Raw genomic sequence first — 16057 nt, 5'->3', positions numbered from 1 at the left:
TGAGTGTTAATTGAGATGTGGGGAAGAATTGTCTGCTATGGGTGGAAAACCTACATGAGGAGGGAGGGAAATATCTCCAATTAGGAAGGGGAGGGGAATTAATCAGTGTTAATTGAGTTGTGGGGAAGAATTGTCTGCTATGGGTGGAAAACCTACATGAGGAGAGAGGGAAATATCTCCAATTAGGAAGGGGAAGGGGGAATTAATCAGTGTTAATTGAGATGTGGGGAAGAATTGTCTGCTATGGGTGGAAAACCTACATGAGGAGAGAGGGAAATATCTCCAATTAGGAAGGGGAGGTTAATTAATCAGTGTTAATTGAGATGTGGCTGTTTTGGGGGAAGAATTGTGTCATCTAGGTGGAAAACCTACATGAAGAGAGAGGGAAATATCTCTAATTAGGAAGGGGAAGGGAATTAATCAGTGTTAATTGAGATGTGGGGAAGAATTGTCTGCTATGGGTGGAAAACCTACATGAGGAGAGGGGGAAATATCTCTAATTAGGAAGGGGAAGGGAATTAATCAGTGTTAATTGAGATGTGGGGAAGAATTGTCTGCTATGGGTGGAAAACCTATATGAGGAGGGAGGGAAATATCTCTAATTAGGAAGGGGAGGGCAGGAATTAATCAGTGTTAATTGAGATGTGGGGAAGAATTGTGTCCTATGGGTGGAAAACCTACATGAGGAGGGAGGGAAATATTTCCAATTAGGAAGGGGAAGGGAATTAATCAGTGTTAATTGAGATGTGGGGAAGAATTGTCTGCTATGGGTGGAAAACCTACATGAGGAGAGGGGGAAATATCTCCAATTAGGAAGGGGAGGGCGGGAATTAATGAGTGTTAATTGAGATGTGGGGAAGAATTGTCTGCTATGGGTGGAAAACCTGCATGAGGAGAGAGGGAAATATCTCCAATTAGGAAGGGGAAGGGAATTAATGAGTGTTAATTGAGATGTGGGGAAGAATTGTCTGCTATGGGTGGAAAACCTACATGAGGAGAGGGGGAAATATCTCCAATTAGGAAGGGGAGGGGGAATTAATGAGTGTTAATTGAGATGTGGCTGTTTTGGGGGAAGAATTGTGTCATCTAGGTGGAAAACCTACATGAAGAGAGAGGGAAATATCTCCAATTAGGAAGGGGAGGGGGAATTAATCAGTGTTAATTGAGATGTGGGGAAGAATTGTCTGCTATGGGTGGAAAACATACATGAGGAGAGAGGGAAATATCTCCAATTAGGAAGGGGAGGGGGAATTAATGAGTGTTAATTGAGATGTGGCTGTTTTGGGGGAAGAATTGTGTCATCTAGGTGGAAAACCTACATGAAGAGAGAGGGAAATATCTCCAATTAGGAAGGGGAGGGGGAATTAATCAGTGTTAATTGAGATGTGGGGAAGAATTGTCTGCTATGGGTGGAAAACCTACATGAGGAGAGGGGGAAATATCTCCAATTAGGAAGGGGAAGGGAATTAATCAGTGTTAATTGAGATGTGGGGAAGAATTGTCTGCTATGGGTGGAAAACCTATATGAGGAGGGAGGGAAATATCTCCAATTAGGAAGGGGAGGGCAGGAATTAATCAGTGTTAATTGAGATGTGGGGAAGAATTGTCTGCTATGGGTGGAAAACCTACATGAGGAGAGAGCGAAATATCTCCAATTAGGAAGGGGAAGGGAATTAATCAGTGTTAATTGAGATGTGGGGAAGAATTGTCTGCTATGGGTGGAAAACCTACATGAGGAGAGAGGGAAATGTCTCCAATTAGGAAGGGGAGGGCAGGAATTAATCAGTGTTAATTGAGATGTGGGGAAGAATTGTCTGCTATGGGTGGAAAACCTACATGAGGAGAGAGGGAAATATCTCCAATTAGGAAGGGGAAGGCGGGAATTAATCAGTGTTAATTGAGATGTGGCTGAGGAGAGAGGGAAATACCAATTAGGAAGGGGAGGGCAGGAATTAATCAGTGTTAATTGAGATGTGGGGAAGAATTGACTGCTATGGGTGGAAAACCTTAATGAGGAGGGAGGGAAATATCTCCAATTAGGAAGGAGGGGGGAATTAATCAGTGTTAATTGAGATGTGGGGAAGAATTGTCTGCTATGGGTGGAAAACCTACATGAGGAGAGGGGGAAATGTCTCCAATTAGGAAGGGGAGGAATTAATCAGTGTTAATTGAGATGTGGGGAAGAATTGTCTGCTATGGGTGGAAAACCTACATGAGGAGAGGGGGAAATATCTCCAATTAGGAAGGGGAGGGGAATTAATCAGTGTTAATTGAGATGTGGGGAAGAATTGTCTGCTATGGGTGGAAAACCTACATGAGGAGGGGGGGAAATATCTCCAATTAGGAAGGGGAGGGCAGGAATTAATCAGTGTTAATTGAGATGTGGGGAAGAATTGTCTGCTATGGGTGGAAAACCTACATGAGGAGAGAGGGAAATATCTCCAATTAGGAAGGGGAGGTTAATTAATCAGTGTTAATTGAGATGTGGGGAAGAATTGTCTGCTATGGGTGGAAAACCTACATGAGGAGAGAGGGAAATATCTCCAATTAGGAAGGGGAGGGGAATTAATCAGTGTTAATTGAGATGTGGGGAAGAATTGTCTGCTATGGGTGGAAAAGCTAAATGAGGAGAGAGGGAAATATCTCCAATTAGGAAGGGGAGGGGAATTAATCAGTGTTAATTGAGATGTGGGAAAGAATTGTCTCCTATGGGTGGAAAACCTAAATGAGGAGAGAGGGAAATATCTCCAATTAGGAAGGGGAGGGCAGGAATTAATCAGTGTTAATTGAGATGTGGGGAAGAATTGTCTCCTATGGGTGGAAAACCTGCATGAGGAGAGAGGGAAATATCTCTAATTAGGAAGGGGAGGGGGGGAATTAATCAGTGTTAATTGAGATGTGGGGAAGAATTGTCTCCTATGGGTGGAAAACCTACATGAGGAGAGAGGGAAATATCTCTAATTAGTAAGGGGAAGGGAATTAATCAGTGTTAATTGAGATGTGGGGAAGAATTGTCTGCTATGGGTGGAAAACCTAAATGAGGAGGGAGGGAAATATCTCTAATTAGGAAGGGGAAGGGAATTAATCAGTGTTAATTGAGATGTGGGGAAGAATTGTCTCCTATGGGTGGAAAACCTACATGAGGAGGGAGGGAAATATCTCTAATTAGGAAAGGGAAGGGAATTAATCAGTGTTAATTGAGATGTGGGGAAGAATTGTCTGCTATGGGTGGAAAACCTACATGAGGAGAGAGGGAAATATCTCCAATTAGGAAGGGGAGGGCAGGAATTAATCAGTGTTAATTGAGATGTGGGGAAGAATTGTGTCATCTGGGTGGAAAACCTAAATGAGGAGAGAGGGAAATATCTCCAATTAGGAAGGGGAAGGGAATTAATCAGTGTTAATTGAGATGTGGGGAAGAATTGTCTGCTATGGGTGGAAAACCTAAATGAGGAGAGGGGGAAATATCTCCAATTAGGAACGGGAGGGCAGGAATTAATCAGTGTTAATTGAGATGTGGGGAAGAATTGTCTCCTATGGGTGGAAAACCTACATGAGGAGGGAGGGAAATATCTCTAATTAGGAAGGGGAGGGGAATTAATCAGTGTTAATTGAGATGTGGGGAAGAATTGTCTGCTATGGGTGGAAAACCTTAATGAGGAGAGAGGGAAATATCTCCAATTAGGAGGGGGAGAGCAGGAATTAATCAGTGTTAATTGAGATGTGGGGAAGAATTGTCTCCTATGGGTGGAAAACCAGCATGAGGGGAGAGGGAAATATCTCTAATTAGGAAGGGGAGGGCAGGAATTAATCAATGTTAATTGAGATGTGGGGAAGAATTGTCTGCTATGGGTGGAAAACCTACATGAGGAGAGAGGGAAATATCTCCAATTAGGAAGGGGAGGGGGGCAATTAATCAGTGTTAATTGAGATGTGGGGAAGAATTGTCTGCTATGGGTGCAAAACCTACATGATAAGAGGGGGAAATATCTCCAATTAGGAAGGGGAGGTTAATTAATCAGTGTTAATTGAGATGTGGCTGTTTTGGGGGATGAATTGTCTCCTATGGGTGGAAAACCTAAATGAGGAGAGAGGGAAATGTCTCCAATTAGGAAGGAGGGGGAAATAAATCAATGTTAATTGAGCGTTCACTTGACACACAGCCATTCCCAAGGCCATCTCCTATCATTTCTAACCACCTCCTCACCCCAAGCAGGGATTTCCTGCCCGGCTCACAGCCACTACGAGCTTTGCTCTCTGGATTGCAGCCAGACCTGCAGCAGCATCTTCTCCCCCCTGCGCTGCACCGAGAGATGCAGGGAGGGCTGCGTCTGCGACCAGGGCTTCGTGTTGAGCGGCGACGAATGCGTCCCCGTGTCCCGCTGCGGTTGCTCCCATCTCGGTTTCTACCACAAGGTGGAAGAAATCTTTCACCCCAGCGAGAGGGAGGAGTGCGAGTGCCAAGCTGGCGGCCTGGTGGTCTGCAAAGAAATCCATCCTCGTAACAAAAGCAGCTGCCAAGAGGTCGATGGGGAGCTCCGGTGCTCGGCCGCCAGCTGCGTGGTCACCGGCGACCGCAGCTTTTTATCCTTCGACGGGGCGGCTTTTGAGATCCCAGCTCCTTGTTCCTACATCCTCGCCGAGAGCTGCGCCGATGAGGACGGCGCCCAACATTTTGTGGTGAAAGTGAAGAAAGATCTCAGGCGGAAAAGGAAAGTTTCCGGCATTGGAGCGGTGTCTGTTGAAGTTTATGGGCTCTCCTTGACCCTGGAGCGACGGAAAGAGGGGACGGTCACGGTAAGGTGGCACCTGGTGGTGGCAAAATTGGTGGCACGACCCCAGCTTTGCCACGACCCCAGCTTTGCCACGACCCCAGCTTTGCCATCAGGGAACAGGGGGGGCCGCATCCCCACGTGGCTGTGCTTCGCCTTCGCCCTTTTCCTGGTTGATGTCAAAGTCGATGACTTTGGGATCATCTTTGGCACGATGGAGGATGGTCCCCTGCTAGGGCCGGATTGGGGATCCACCTCTTTTTGGGGGGCAAATATGATCTAAAAAACCGTGGTCTTGATTTGTGGAGCAAAGACCTCACTCTTATTTCCAAGACAAAGCTGTGTTCATTCCCATTTCCTCTCCAGTTGCAGACTGGGAGCCATCCATTCAACGAATAATTCGGTTGGATGGTGTCTCTCCCAACATTTTTTGCATGTATCTCCAAGGCAAATCCCTTTTGTCCCAATTTCCCCTTCTCCCTGCAAAGTGGGAGCCTTCAATTGGCTGAAAATGTGGTTGAGACGTGTCTCCTTCCACATTTCTTGCCTTCACCTGCAAGAGAAAGCCACATTCTCCCCCATTTCCTCCTCCAGTTGCAAACTGGGAGCCATCTATTCATCAGTCTTGGCTGGGAAGCGTCTCTCCCAACATCCTTTGCACATAGCTCCAAGGAAGTGCCATGTTAACCCAAATTTCCCCTCCCACTTGCAAACTGGGAGCCCTCAATTCATCAAAATTGCATCTGGGAGGTGTCTCCTTCAATATGTTTTGCATATATCTCCAAGAGAGGCACCTCCTCCCCCATTTCCTCCTCCAGTTGCAACCTGGGAGCCATTCACCCATCAAAATCTTGGTTGGGAATCATCTTCTGCACCATAACTCCAAGAAAAGCACCACTTTATCCCAAATTTCCCCTCCCACTTGCAAACTGGAAGCCCTCAATTCATCAAAGTTGCATCTGGGAGGTGTCTCCTTCAATATCTTTTGCATATATCTCCAAGAAAGGCACCTCCTCCCCCATTTCCTCCTCCAGTTGCAAACTGGGAGCCATTCACCCATCAAAATCTTGGTTGGGAATCATCTCTCCCTACATCCTTTGCACATAACTCCAAGGAAGTGCCATGTTAACCCAAATTTCCCCTCCCACTTGCAAACTGGGAGCCCTCAATTCATCAAAGTTGCATCTGGGAGGTGTCTCCTTCAATATGTTTTGCATATAACTCCAAGAGAGGCACCTCCTCCCCCATTTCCTCCTCCAGTTGCAAACTGGGAGCCATTGACCCATCAAAATCTTGGTTGGGAATCATCTTTTGCACCATAACTCCAAGGAAGCACCACGTTAACCCAAATTTCCCCTCCCACTTGCAAACTGGGAGCCCTCAATTCATCAAAGTTGCATCTGGGAGGTGTTTCCTTCAATATCTTTTGCATATATCTCCAAGAGAGGCACCTCCTCCCCCATTTCCTCCTCCAGTTGCAAACTGGGAGCCATTCACCCATCAAAATCTCGGTTGGGAATCATCTTTTGCACCATAACTCCAAAGAAGTGCCACGTTAACCCAAATTTCCCCTCCCACTTGCAAACTGGGAGCCCTCAATTCATCAAAGTTGCATCTGGGAGGTGTCTCCTTCAATATCTTTTGCATATATCTCCAAGAGAGGCATCTCCTCCCCCATTTCCTCCTCTGGTTGCAACCTGGGAGCCATTCACCCATCAAAACCTTGGTTGGGAATCATCTCTCCCAACATCCTTCGCACATAGCTCCAAGGAAGTGCCATGTTAACCCAAATTTCCCCTCCCACTTGCAAACTGGGAGCCCTCAATTCGTCAAAGTAGCATCTGGGAGGTGTCTCCTTCAATATCTTTTGCATGTATCTCCAAGAGAGGCACCTCCTCCCCCATTTCCTCCTCCAGTTGCAACCTGGGAGCCATTCACCCATCAAAATCTCGGTTGGGAATCATCTTTTGCACCATAACTCCAAGAAAAGCACCACTTGAACCCAAATTTCCCCTCCCACTTGAAAACTGGGAGCCCTCAATTCATCAAAGTTGCATCTGGGAGGTGTCTCCTTCAATATGTTGTGCATATATCTCCAAGAGAGGCACCTCCTCCCCCATTTCCTCCTCCAGTTGCAACCTGGGAGCCATTCACCCATCAAAATCTCGGTTGGGAATCATCTCTCCCAACATCCTTTGCACATAACTCCAAAGAAGTGTTGTGTTAACCCGAATTTCCCCTCCCACTTGCAAACTGGGAGCCCTCAGTCCGTCAATGTTGCATCTGGGAGGTGTCTCCTTCAATATCTTTTGCATATATCTCCAAGAGAGGCACCTCCTCCCCCATTTCCTCCTCCAGTTGCAAACTGGAAGCCATTGACCCATCAAAATCTTGGTTGGGAATCATCTTCTGCACCATAACTCCAAGAAAAGCGCCACGTTAACCCAAATTTCCCCTCCCACTTGCAAACTGGAAGCCTTCAATTCATCAATGTTGCATCTGGGAGGTGTCTCCTTCAATATGTTTTGCATATAACTCCAAGAGAGGAACCTCCTCCCCCATTTCCTCCTCCAGTTGCAACCTGGGAGCCATTCACCCATCAAAATCTTGGTTGGGAATCATCTTCTGCACCATAACTCCAAAGAAGTGCCACGTTAACCCAAATTTCCCCTTCCACTTGCAAACTGGAAGCCCTCAATTCATCAAAGTTGCATCTGGGAGGTGTTTCCTTCAATATCTTTTGCATATATCTCCAAGAGAGGCACCTCCTCCCCCATTTCCTCCTCCAGTTGCAACCTGGGAGCCATTGACCCATCAAAATCTTGGTTGGGAATCATCTTTTGCACCATAACTCCTAGAAAAGCGCCATGTTAACCCAAATTTCCCCTCCCACTTGCAAACTGGAAGCCCTCAATTCATCAAAGTTGCATCTGGGAGGTGTCTCCTTCAATATCTTTTGCATATATCTCCAAGAGAGGCACCTCCTCCCCCATTTCCTCCTCTGGTTGCAAACTGAGAGCCATTGACCCAACAAAATCTTGGTTGGGAAACGTCTCTCCCAACATCCTTTGCACATAACTCCAAGGAAGTGCCGTGTTAACCCAAATTTCCCCTCCCACTTGCAAACTGGAAGCCCTCAGTCCCTCAAAGTTGCATCTGGGAGGTGTCTCCTTCAATATCTTTTGCATATATGTGCATGAGAAAGCCACATTCTCCCCCATTTCCTCCTCCAGTTGCAAACTGGGAGCCATTCACCCATCAAAATCTCGGTTGGGAATCATCTTTTGCACCATAACTCCAAGAAAAGCACCACTTTAACCCAAATTTCCCCTCCCACTTGCAAACAGGGAGCCCTCAGTCCGTCAAAATTGCATCTGGGAGGTGTCTCCTTCAATATGTTTTGCATATATCTGCAAGAAAGGCACCTCCTCCCCCATTTCCTCCTCCAGTTGCAACCTGGGAGCCATTGACCCATCAAAATCTTGGTTGGGAATCGTCTTTTGCACCATAACTCCAAGTAAAGCACCACTTTAACCCAAATTTCCCCTCCCACTTTCAAGCTGCCCATCAAAACCTTGGCTGGAAGGCCTCTCCTCCGACGTTTTCCGCTCCCACCTCCGTTCCCTGAGGCTCACCATGGATTTTTCCCCCTCTATCCCAGGTGGATTCCATCTCCCACCGCCTCCCAGCCATCCTGAACCAGGGGAAAGTCCGTGTGCACCAACACGGGGTGGGCATTCATCTTCAGACCGACTTCGGCCTCGTCGTACGCTACGACTTCCACCACTACATCGCGGTCACGGCCCCGCAAGGTTACCAGGGTCGCCTCTGTGGGCTCTGCGGCAACAACAACGGCAAAAAAGAGGACGATTTCCTCTTCCCCGATGGCCACCCGGCTCCCAACGCCACCTCTTTCGGTTCTGCTTGGAAAATACCCACGGTGGAGAAATGCGAGGAGAAATGTTCCGAAGACGACTGCCCTGTTTGCACGGAAGAGAAGAAGAAGATCTTCCAAAAACCCAACTACTGCGGCATCCTCGCGGATCCCCACGGCCCTTTCTCGTCCTGTTTCGACACCCTCAGCCCAGCCTTGTATTTGGATGCCTGCACCCGAGATCTCTGCCTCACCAAGGGGAAAACCGACGTCCTGTGTCGGAGCATCCAGAGCTACGTGTCCTCTTGCCAAGCTGCCGGTGTCAACGTTGAGGCTTGGAGGAAACCATCCTTCTGCCGTAAGTTGGGGGCGAAAGAAGTGGGGACATGTCTTCCCTGGGGACATCCAATGGGGGGTGAAGAGGGGACATGTCATCAGTGGGGACATCCCATGGATGGTGAAGGGGGACATGGCCTCCCTGGGGACATCGCATGGGTGGTGAAGAGGGGACATGGCTTCCCTGGGGGCATCGCATGGGGGGTGAAGAGGGGACATGTCTTCTTTGGGGACATCCCATGGGGGGTGAAGAGGGGACATGTCTTCTTTGGGGACATCGAATGGGGGGTGAAGAGGGGACATGTCTTCAGTGGGGACATCGCATAGGGGGTGAAGAGGGGACATGTCTTCTTTGGGGACATCCCATGGGGGGTGAAGAGGGGACATGTCTTCTTTGGGGACATCGCATGGGGGGTGAAGAGGGGACATGTCTTCAGTGGGGACATCGCATGGGGGGTGAAGAGGGGACATGTCTTCTTTGGGGACATCGCATGGGGGGTGAAGAGGGGACATGTCTTCAGTGGGGACATCGCATAGGGGGTGAAGTGGGGACATGTCTTCAGTGGGGACATCGCATAGGGGGTGAAGTGGGGACATGTCTTCAGTGGGGACATCCTATGGGGGGTCAAGAGGGGACATGTCTTCTTTGGGGACATCGCATGGGGGGTGATGGGGGGACTTGTCTTCTTTGGGGACATCCCATGGGGGGTGATGGGGGGACATGACTTCTTTGGGGACATCGCATGGGGGGTGAAGAGGGGACATGTCTTCAGTGGGGACATCGCATGGGGGGTGAAGAGGGGACATGTCTTCAGTGGGGACATCGCATGGGGGGTGAAGAGGGGACATGGCTTCTTTGGGGACATCGCTTGGGGGGTGAAGAGGGGACATGTCTTCTTTGGGGGCATCGCATGGGGTTGAAGAGGGGACATGTCTTCTTTGGGGACATCCTATGGGGGGTGAAGGGGGGACATGTCTTCTTTGGGGACATCGCATGGGGGGTGAAGAGGGGACATGTCTTCTTTGGGGACATCGCATGGGGGGTGAAGAGGGGACAAATGGGAACTGCCAACCCAACTGGGGCGATTTTCTTTCAATTTGAGGGCAATTCAAACAGGAATGGGGTCAACTTTCATTCCTTCTTGTGGACAAATGGGAACAACCAACCCAACAGGGGGGATTTTCCTTCCATTTGGGGACAAATAGGAAAGGGAAATGCAAACAGGAATGGGGTCAACTTTCATTCCTTCCATTTGGGGACAAATGGGATCAGCCAACCCAACAGGGGGGATTTTCCTTCCATTTGAGGGCAATTCAAACACCAGTGGGTCAACTTTCACTCCTTTATGGGGACAAATGGGAACTGCTAACCTATTGGGGTGGATTTTCCTTCTGTTTGAGGGCAATTCAAACACGAATGGGTTCAACTTTCATTCCTTTATGGGGACAAATGGGAGCAGCAAACCCAACAGGGGGGATTTTCCTTCCATTTGAGGGCAATTCAAACACCAGTGGGGTCAACTTTCATTCCTTCTTGGGGACAAATATGAACTGCTTACCTATTGGGGTGGATTCTCCTTCCATTTGAGGGCAATTCAAACAGGAATGGGGTCAACTTTCATTCCTTTATGGGGACAAATGGGAACAGCCAGCACAACAGGGGGGATTTTCCTTCCATTTGAGGGCAATTCAAACAGGAATGGGGTCAACTTTCATTCCTTCTTGTGGACAAATGGGAACAACCAACCCAACAGGGGGGATTTTCCTTCCATTTGGGGACAAATGGGAAAGGGAACTGTGAACAGGAATGGGGTCAACTTTCATTTCTTTATGGGGACAAGTGGGAACTGCTAACTTAATGGGGTGGATTCTCCTTCCATTTGAGGGCAATTCAAACAGGAATGGGGTCAACTTTCATTCCTTTATGGGGACAAATGGGATCAGCCAACCCAACAGGGGGGATTTTCCTTCCATTGGGGTACAAATGGGAAAGGGAACTGCGAACAGGAATGGGGTCAACTTTCATTCCTTCTTGTGGACAAATGGGAACAGCCAACCCAACAGGGGGGATTTTCCTTCCATTTGAGGGCAATTCAAACACCAGTGGGTCAACTTTCATTTCTTTATGGGGACAAATGGGAACAACCAACCCAACAGGGGGGATTTTCCTTCCATTTGGGGACAAATAGGAAAGGGAAATGCAAACCCCAACGGAGCAGATGTTTGTTCTCCTTGGGGATGAATGAGAGAAGGGCCAAAGGGAGTGGATTTTCATCATCCTCGACTTGAAGTTCTGGATTGCTCGAATCCTGAGTCTCTCATCTTTTTCCTTTCCAGCCTCGCGCTGCCCAGCAAACAGCACCTATTCCTTGTGTTCCAACCTCTGCACCAACAGCTGTGAGGGGATTTTGGGTGCCTCTGAATGCCCCCAGACCTGCGCTGAAGGCTGCAGCTGCAATGAAGGGTTTGTCTTTGATGGGGAGGGCTGCATCCCCAAGGACAAATGCGGGTGCTTCGAGGATGGCGTATATTACAAGGTACTCGAGCCTCGATTGTTTGGGGAAGGCTTTGGGTTTTGCTGGTTGCTTTCTTCCCAAGTACAGAGCTGCACCATGAGAGCAAGGACTTCTGTCCCCTTCCCCCCCTTTGCTTTCCCCTCTCCCCTTCCCCTTTGCTTTCCCCTCTCCCCTTCCTCTCTCCCCTTCCCCCTTTCCTTTCCCTCTCCCCTTCCCCCTTTCCTCTCCCCTCTCTCCTCCCCTTTTCCTTTCCCCTCTCCCCTTCCCCCCTTTCCTTTCCCCTCTCCCTTTCCCCCTTTCCTCTCCCCTCTCCCCTTCTCCCTTTCCTTTCCCCTCTCCCCCCTTTACTCTCCCCTCTCCCCTTCCCCCTTCCCTTTCCCCTATCCCTATCCCCCCTTCCCCCTTTCCTTTCCCCTCTCCCTTCCCCCTTCGCTTTCCCCTCTCCCCTTCCTCCTTTTCTTTCCCTCTCCCTTCCTCCTTTCCTTTCCCCTCTCCCCTTCCCCCTTTCCTTTCCCTTCTCCCCTTCCCCCTTTCCTTTCCCTCTCCCCTTCCCCCATTCCCTTCCCCTCTCCCCTTCCCCCTTTCCTTTCCCCTCTCCCCTTCCTCCTTTCCCTTCCCTCTCCCTTCCCCCTTTCCTTTCCCCTCTCCCCTTCCCCCTTTCCTCTCCCCTCTCCCCTTCCCCCTTTCCTTCCCCTCTCCCCCTCTCCCCCTTCCCCCTTCCCTTTCCCCTCTTCCCTCTTCCCTTTCCTTTCCCCTCTCCCTTTCCCCTTTTCCTTTCCCCTCTCCCTTCCCCCTTCGCTTTCCCCTCTCCCCTTCCTCCTTTTCTTTCCCCTCTCCCTTCCTCCTTTCCTTTCCCCTCTCCCCTTCCCCCTTTGCTTTCCCCTCTCCCCTTCCCCTTTACTCTCCCCTCTCCCCTTCCGCCTTTCCTTTCCCCTCTCCCCTTCTCCTTTCCTATCCCATCTCCCCTTCCCCTTTTCCCTTCCCCTCTCCCCTTCCCCCTTTCCTTTCCCCTCTCCCCTTCTCCCTTTCCTTTCCCCTCTCCCCCTTTACTCTCCTTTCTCCCCTTCCCCCTTTCCTTTCCACTCTCCCCTTCCCCCTTCCCTTTCCCCTCTCCCTTCCCCCTTCGCTTTCCCCTCTCCCCTTCCCCTTTTCCTTTCCCCTCTCCCCTTCCCCCTTTGCTTTCCCTTCTCCCCTTCCCCTTTACTCTCCCCTCTCCCCTTCCCCCTTTCCTTTCCCCCCTTTGCTTTCGCCTCTCCCCTTCCCCCTTTCCTTTCCCCTCTCCCCTTCCCCCTTTCCTTTCCCCTCTCCCCTTCCCTTTACTCTTCCCTCTCCCCTTCTCCCTTTCCTTTCCCCTCTCCCCTTCCCGCTTTTCCTTTCCCCTCTCTCTTCCTCCTTTGCTTTCCCTTCTCCCTTCCCCCTTTCCTTTCCCCTCTCCACTTCCCCCTTTCCTTTCCCCTCTCCCCTTCCCGCTTTTCCTTTCCCCTCTCTCCTCCCCTTTTCCTTTCCCCTCTCCCCTTCCCCCTTTGCTTTCCCCTCTCCCCTTCCCCCTTTCCTTTCCCCTCTCCCCTTCCCCCTTTCCTTTCCCCTCTCCCCTTCCCCCCTTTCCTTTCCCCTCTCCACTTCCCCCTTTCCTTTCCCCTCTCCCCTTCCCGCTTTTCCTTTCCCCTCTCTCTTCCTCCTTTGCTTTCCCTTCTCCCTTCCCCCTTTCCTTTCCCCTCTCCCTTCCCCCTTTCCTTTCCCCTCTCCCTTCCCCCTTCGCTTTCCCCTCTCCCCTTCCTCCTTTCCTTTCCCCTCTCTTCCCCCTTTCCTTTCCCCTCTCCCCCTTCCCCCTTTCCTTTCCCCTCTCCCCTTCCCCCTTTGCTTTCCCCTCTCCTTTCCCCCTTTCCTTTCCCCTCTCCCCTTCCCCCCTTTCCTTTCCCCTCTCCCCTTCCCCCTTTCCTTTCCCCTCTCCCTTCCCCTTTCCTTTCCCCTCTCCCTTTCCCCCCTTCCCTTTCCCCTCTCCCCTTCCCCTTTGCTTTCCTTTCCCCTTCCCCCCTTTCCTCTCCCCTCTCCCCTTCCCCCTTCCCTTTCCCCTCTCCCCTTCCCCCTTTCCTTCCCCTCTCCCTTCCTCCTTTCCTTCCCCTCTCCCTTCCCCCTTTCCTTTCCCCTCTCCCCTTCCTCCTTTCCTTTCCCCTCTCCCCTTCCCCCTTCCCTTTCCACTCTCCCCCTTCCCCCTTCCCTTCCCCTCTCCCTTCCCCCTTTTCTTTCCCCTCTCCCCTTCCCCCTTTCCTTTCCATTCTCCCCTTCTCCCTTTGCTTTCTCTTCTCCCTTCCCCCTTTCCTTTCCCCTCTCCCTTCCCCCTTCGCTTTCCCCTCTCCCTTCCCCCTTCACTTTCCCCTCTCCCTTCCCCCTTCGCTTTCCCCTCTCCCCTTCCTCCTTTCCCTTCCCCTCTCCCTTCCTCCTTTCCTTTCCCCTCTCCCTTCCCCCTTCCCTTTCCACTCTCCCCTTCCCCCTTTCCTCTCCCCTCTCCCCTTCCCCCTTCCCTTTCCCCTCTCCCTTCCCCCCTTCCTTTCCCCTCTCCCCTTCTCCCTTTCCTTTCCCCTCTCCCCCTTCTCCCTTTCCTTTCCCCTCTCCCTTCCCCCTTTCCTTTCTCCTCCTCCCCCCTTTCCTTTCCCCTCTCCCTTTCCCCCCTTCCTTTTCCTTCCAAAGAGGAAATATTGTTTATTTAATAAGAGCTGAATTAAGGATCTTTCCCCTTCACTCCCCTTCAGTATTTTTTATGAATCCATGCACACCTCTGCCCTTTTTGCCACCATGCTTCGCACTCCCTTGTCCTGCAGCCCCACGAGTTGGTCCTGAAGCAGAACTGCCACCAGCGTTGCACCTGCATCCCCGGCCAAGGTTTGGATTGCACCAGCCACCAATGCACCGACGACGAAACCTGTGAGATCCAGGATGGGATCATGAGCTGCATCAACCAAAGTAAAGCAGAGGGGGAGGAAAATACAGGGGGGAAAAGAAAATAGGGGGGAAAAAAGGGCACTTTTAAAGGGGAGCGAATCGGGTGCTTGGTTTAGAGGTGAGAACCCAACAGCAAGGGGAGGCTGAAGACCTCAGCAGAGAAAGCCTGGCTTTGTGGTCAAGCTGTGCCTGATTTTTAACCTCAACCTCCTTGAAGGACGAGAGGGGAACCTGGGGAGGGAGGATGGGCCTCGTGTGGAAGTTTCTCCCCATGAAATTGGGGGAAAGATGGCTGGAAAATGGGAAGGTTGGGCTCAATGCTGTGTGATTGCGCTCCTCAACGTCACATCCTTCCTCCCCTCCTTGCCCCATTCTTTTCCCCCCTCTCTGCCTCATCCTTTCCCCCCCATCCCCTCCTTTTCCATCTCCCCTCCCCATCCTTTTCCACCCCCCTCCTCCTTTTTCCATTCCTCCCCATCCTTTTCCCCCCCTCCCCCTCCTTTTCCACCCCCCATCATTTTCCCACCCCCCATCCTTCTTCCCCCTCCCCATCCTTTTCCATACCCCCCTCTCCTTTTCCACTCCCCCATCCTTTTCCACCCCCCTCCCTCCTTTTCCACCCCCCTCCCTCCTTTTTCCATTCCCCCCCAACCTTTTCCATCCCCCCTCCCCATCCTTTTTCCCCCTCTGCATCCTTTTCCACCCCCCCATCCTTTCCCTCCCTCCCTGCCCCATCCTTTTCCATCCCCCCATCCTTTCCCCTCCCATCCTTCTTCCCCCCTCCCCATCCTTTTCCATACCCCCCCTCCTTTTCCATCCCCCCCATCCTTTTTCCATTCCCCCCCCATCCTTTTCCATCCCCCCCATCCTTTTTCCATTCCCCCCCATCCTTTTCCATCCCCCCTCCCCATCCTTTTCCCCCCTCTGCATCCTTTTCCATCCCCCCTCCCCATCCTTTCCCCCTCTCCCTGCCCCATCCTTTTCCATCCCCCTCCCATCCTTTTCCACCCCACCCCAACCTTCCCCCCCCTCCATCCTTTTCCATCCCCCCTCCCCATCCTTTCCCACCTCCCCCATCCTTCTTCCCCCCTCCCCATCCTTTCCCCCCCACCCCATCCTTTTCCCACCTCCCCCATCCTTCTTCCCCCCTCCACATCCTTTCCCACCCCATCCTTTCCCCCCCCACCCCATCCTTTTCCATCCCCCCATCCTTTTTTCATCCCCCCCATCCTTTTCCATCCCCCCTCCCCATCCTTTTCTCCCCTCTGCATCCCTTTCCATCACCCCCATCCCATTCCATCTCCCCCATCCTTTTCCATCTCCCCCATCCTTTCCCCTCCCATCCTTTTCCCCCCCCACCCCATCCTTTTCCACTTCCCCATCCTTTTCCCACCCCCCCTATCCTTTCCCACCCCATCCTTTTCCCACCCCCCATCCTTCTTCCCCCCTCCCCATCCTTCCCCCCCCATCCTTTTTCCCCCCTCCCCATCCTTCCCCCCCCCATCCTTTTCCACCCCCCCCATCCTTTCCCTCCCTCCCCATCCTTTTCCCACCCCCTTGTCCTTTTTCCCCCCTCCCCATCCTTTTTCCCCCCTCCCCATCCTTTTTCCCCCCTCCCC

The 16057-nt window shown here is 51.2% G+C and overlaps 1 protein-coding gene across 1 annotated transcript in view; it reads left to right on the top strand.

Annotated features, from left to right (window-relative positions):
- LOC125687606 (IgGFc-binding protein-like) overlaps window positions 1–14806 on the top strand; it is a 32495-nt gene extending 17689 nt beyond the window's left edge. Inside the window, exons 6-9 of the mRNA XM_048932825.1 lie at window positions 4217–4797; window positions 8434–9004; window positions 11320–11519; window positions 14318–14806. Of these exons, the coding sequence (XP_048788782.1) occupies window positions 4217–4797; window positions 8434–9004; window positions 11320–11519; window positions 14318–14503 (1538 nt within the window). The 3' untranslated portion in view covers window positions 14504–14806. The remainder of the gene's footprint in view (window positions 1–4216; window positions 4798–8433; window positions 9005–11319; window positions 11520–14317) is intronic.
- The last annotated feature ends 1251 nt before the right edge of the window (window positions 14807–16057 follow it).

Source organism: Lagopus muta, unplaced genomic scaffold (genome assembly GCF_023343835.1).
Source record: "Lagopus muta isolate bLagMut1 unplaced genomic scaffold, bLagMut1 primary scaffold_114, whole genome shotgun sequence".
NCBI lineage: Eukaryota > Metazoa > Chordata > Aves > Galliformes > Phasianidae > Lagopus > Lagopus muta.
This window is presented reverse-complemented; position numbering and strand designations above follow the sequence as displayed.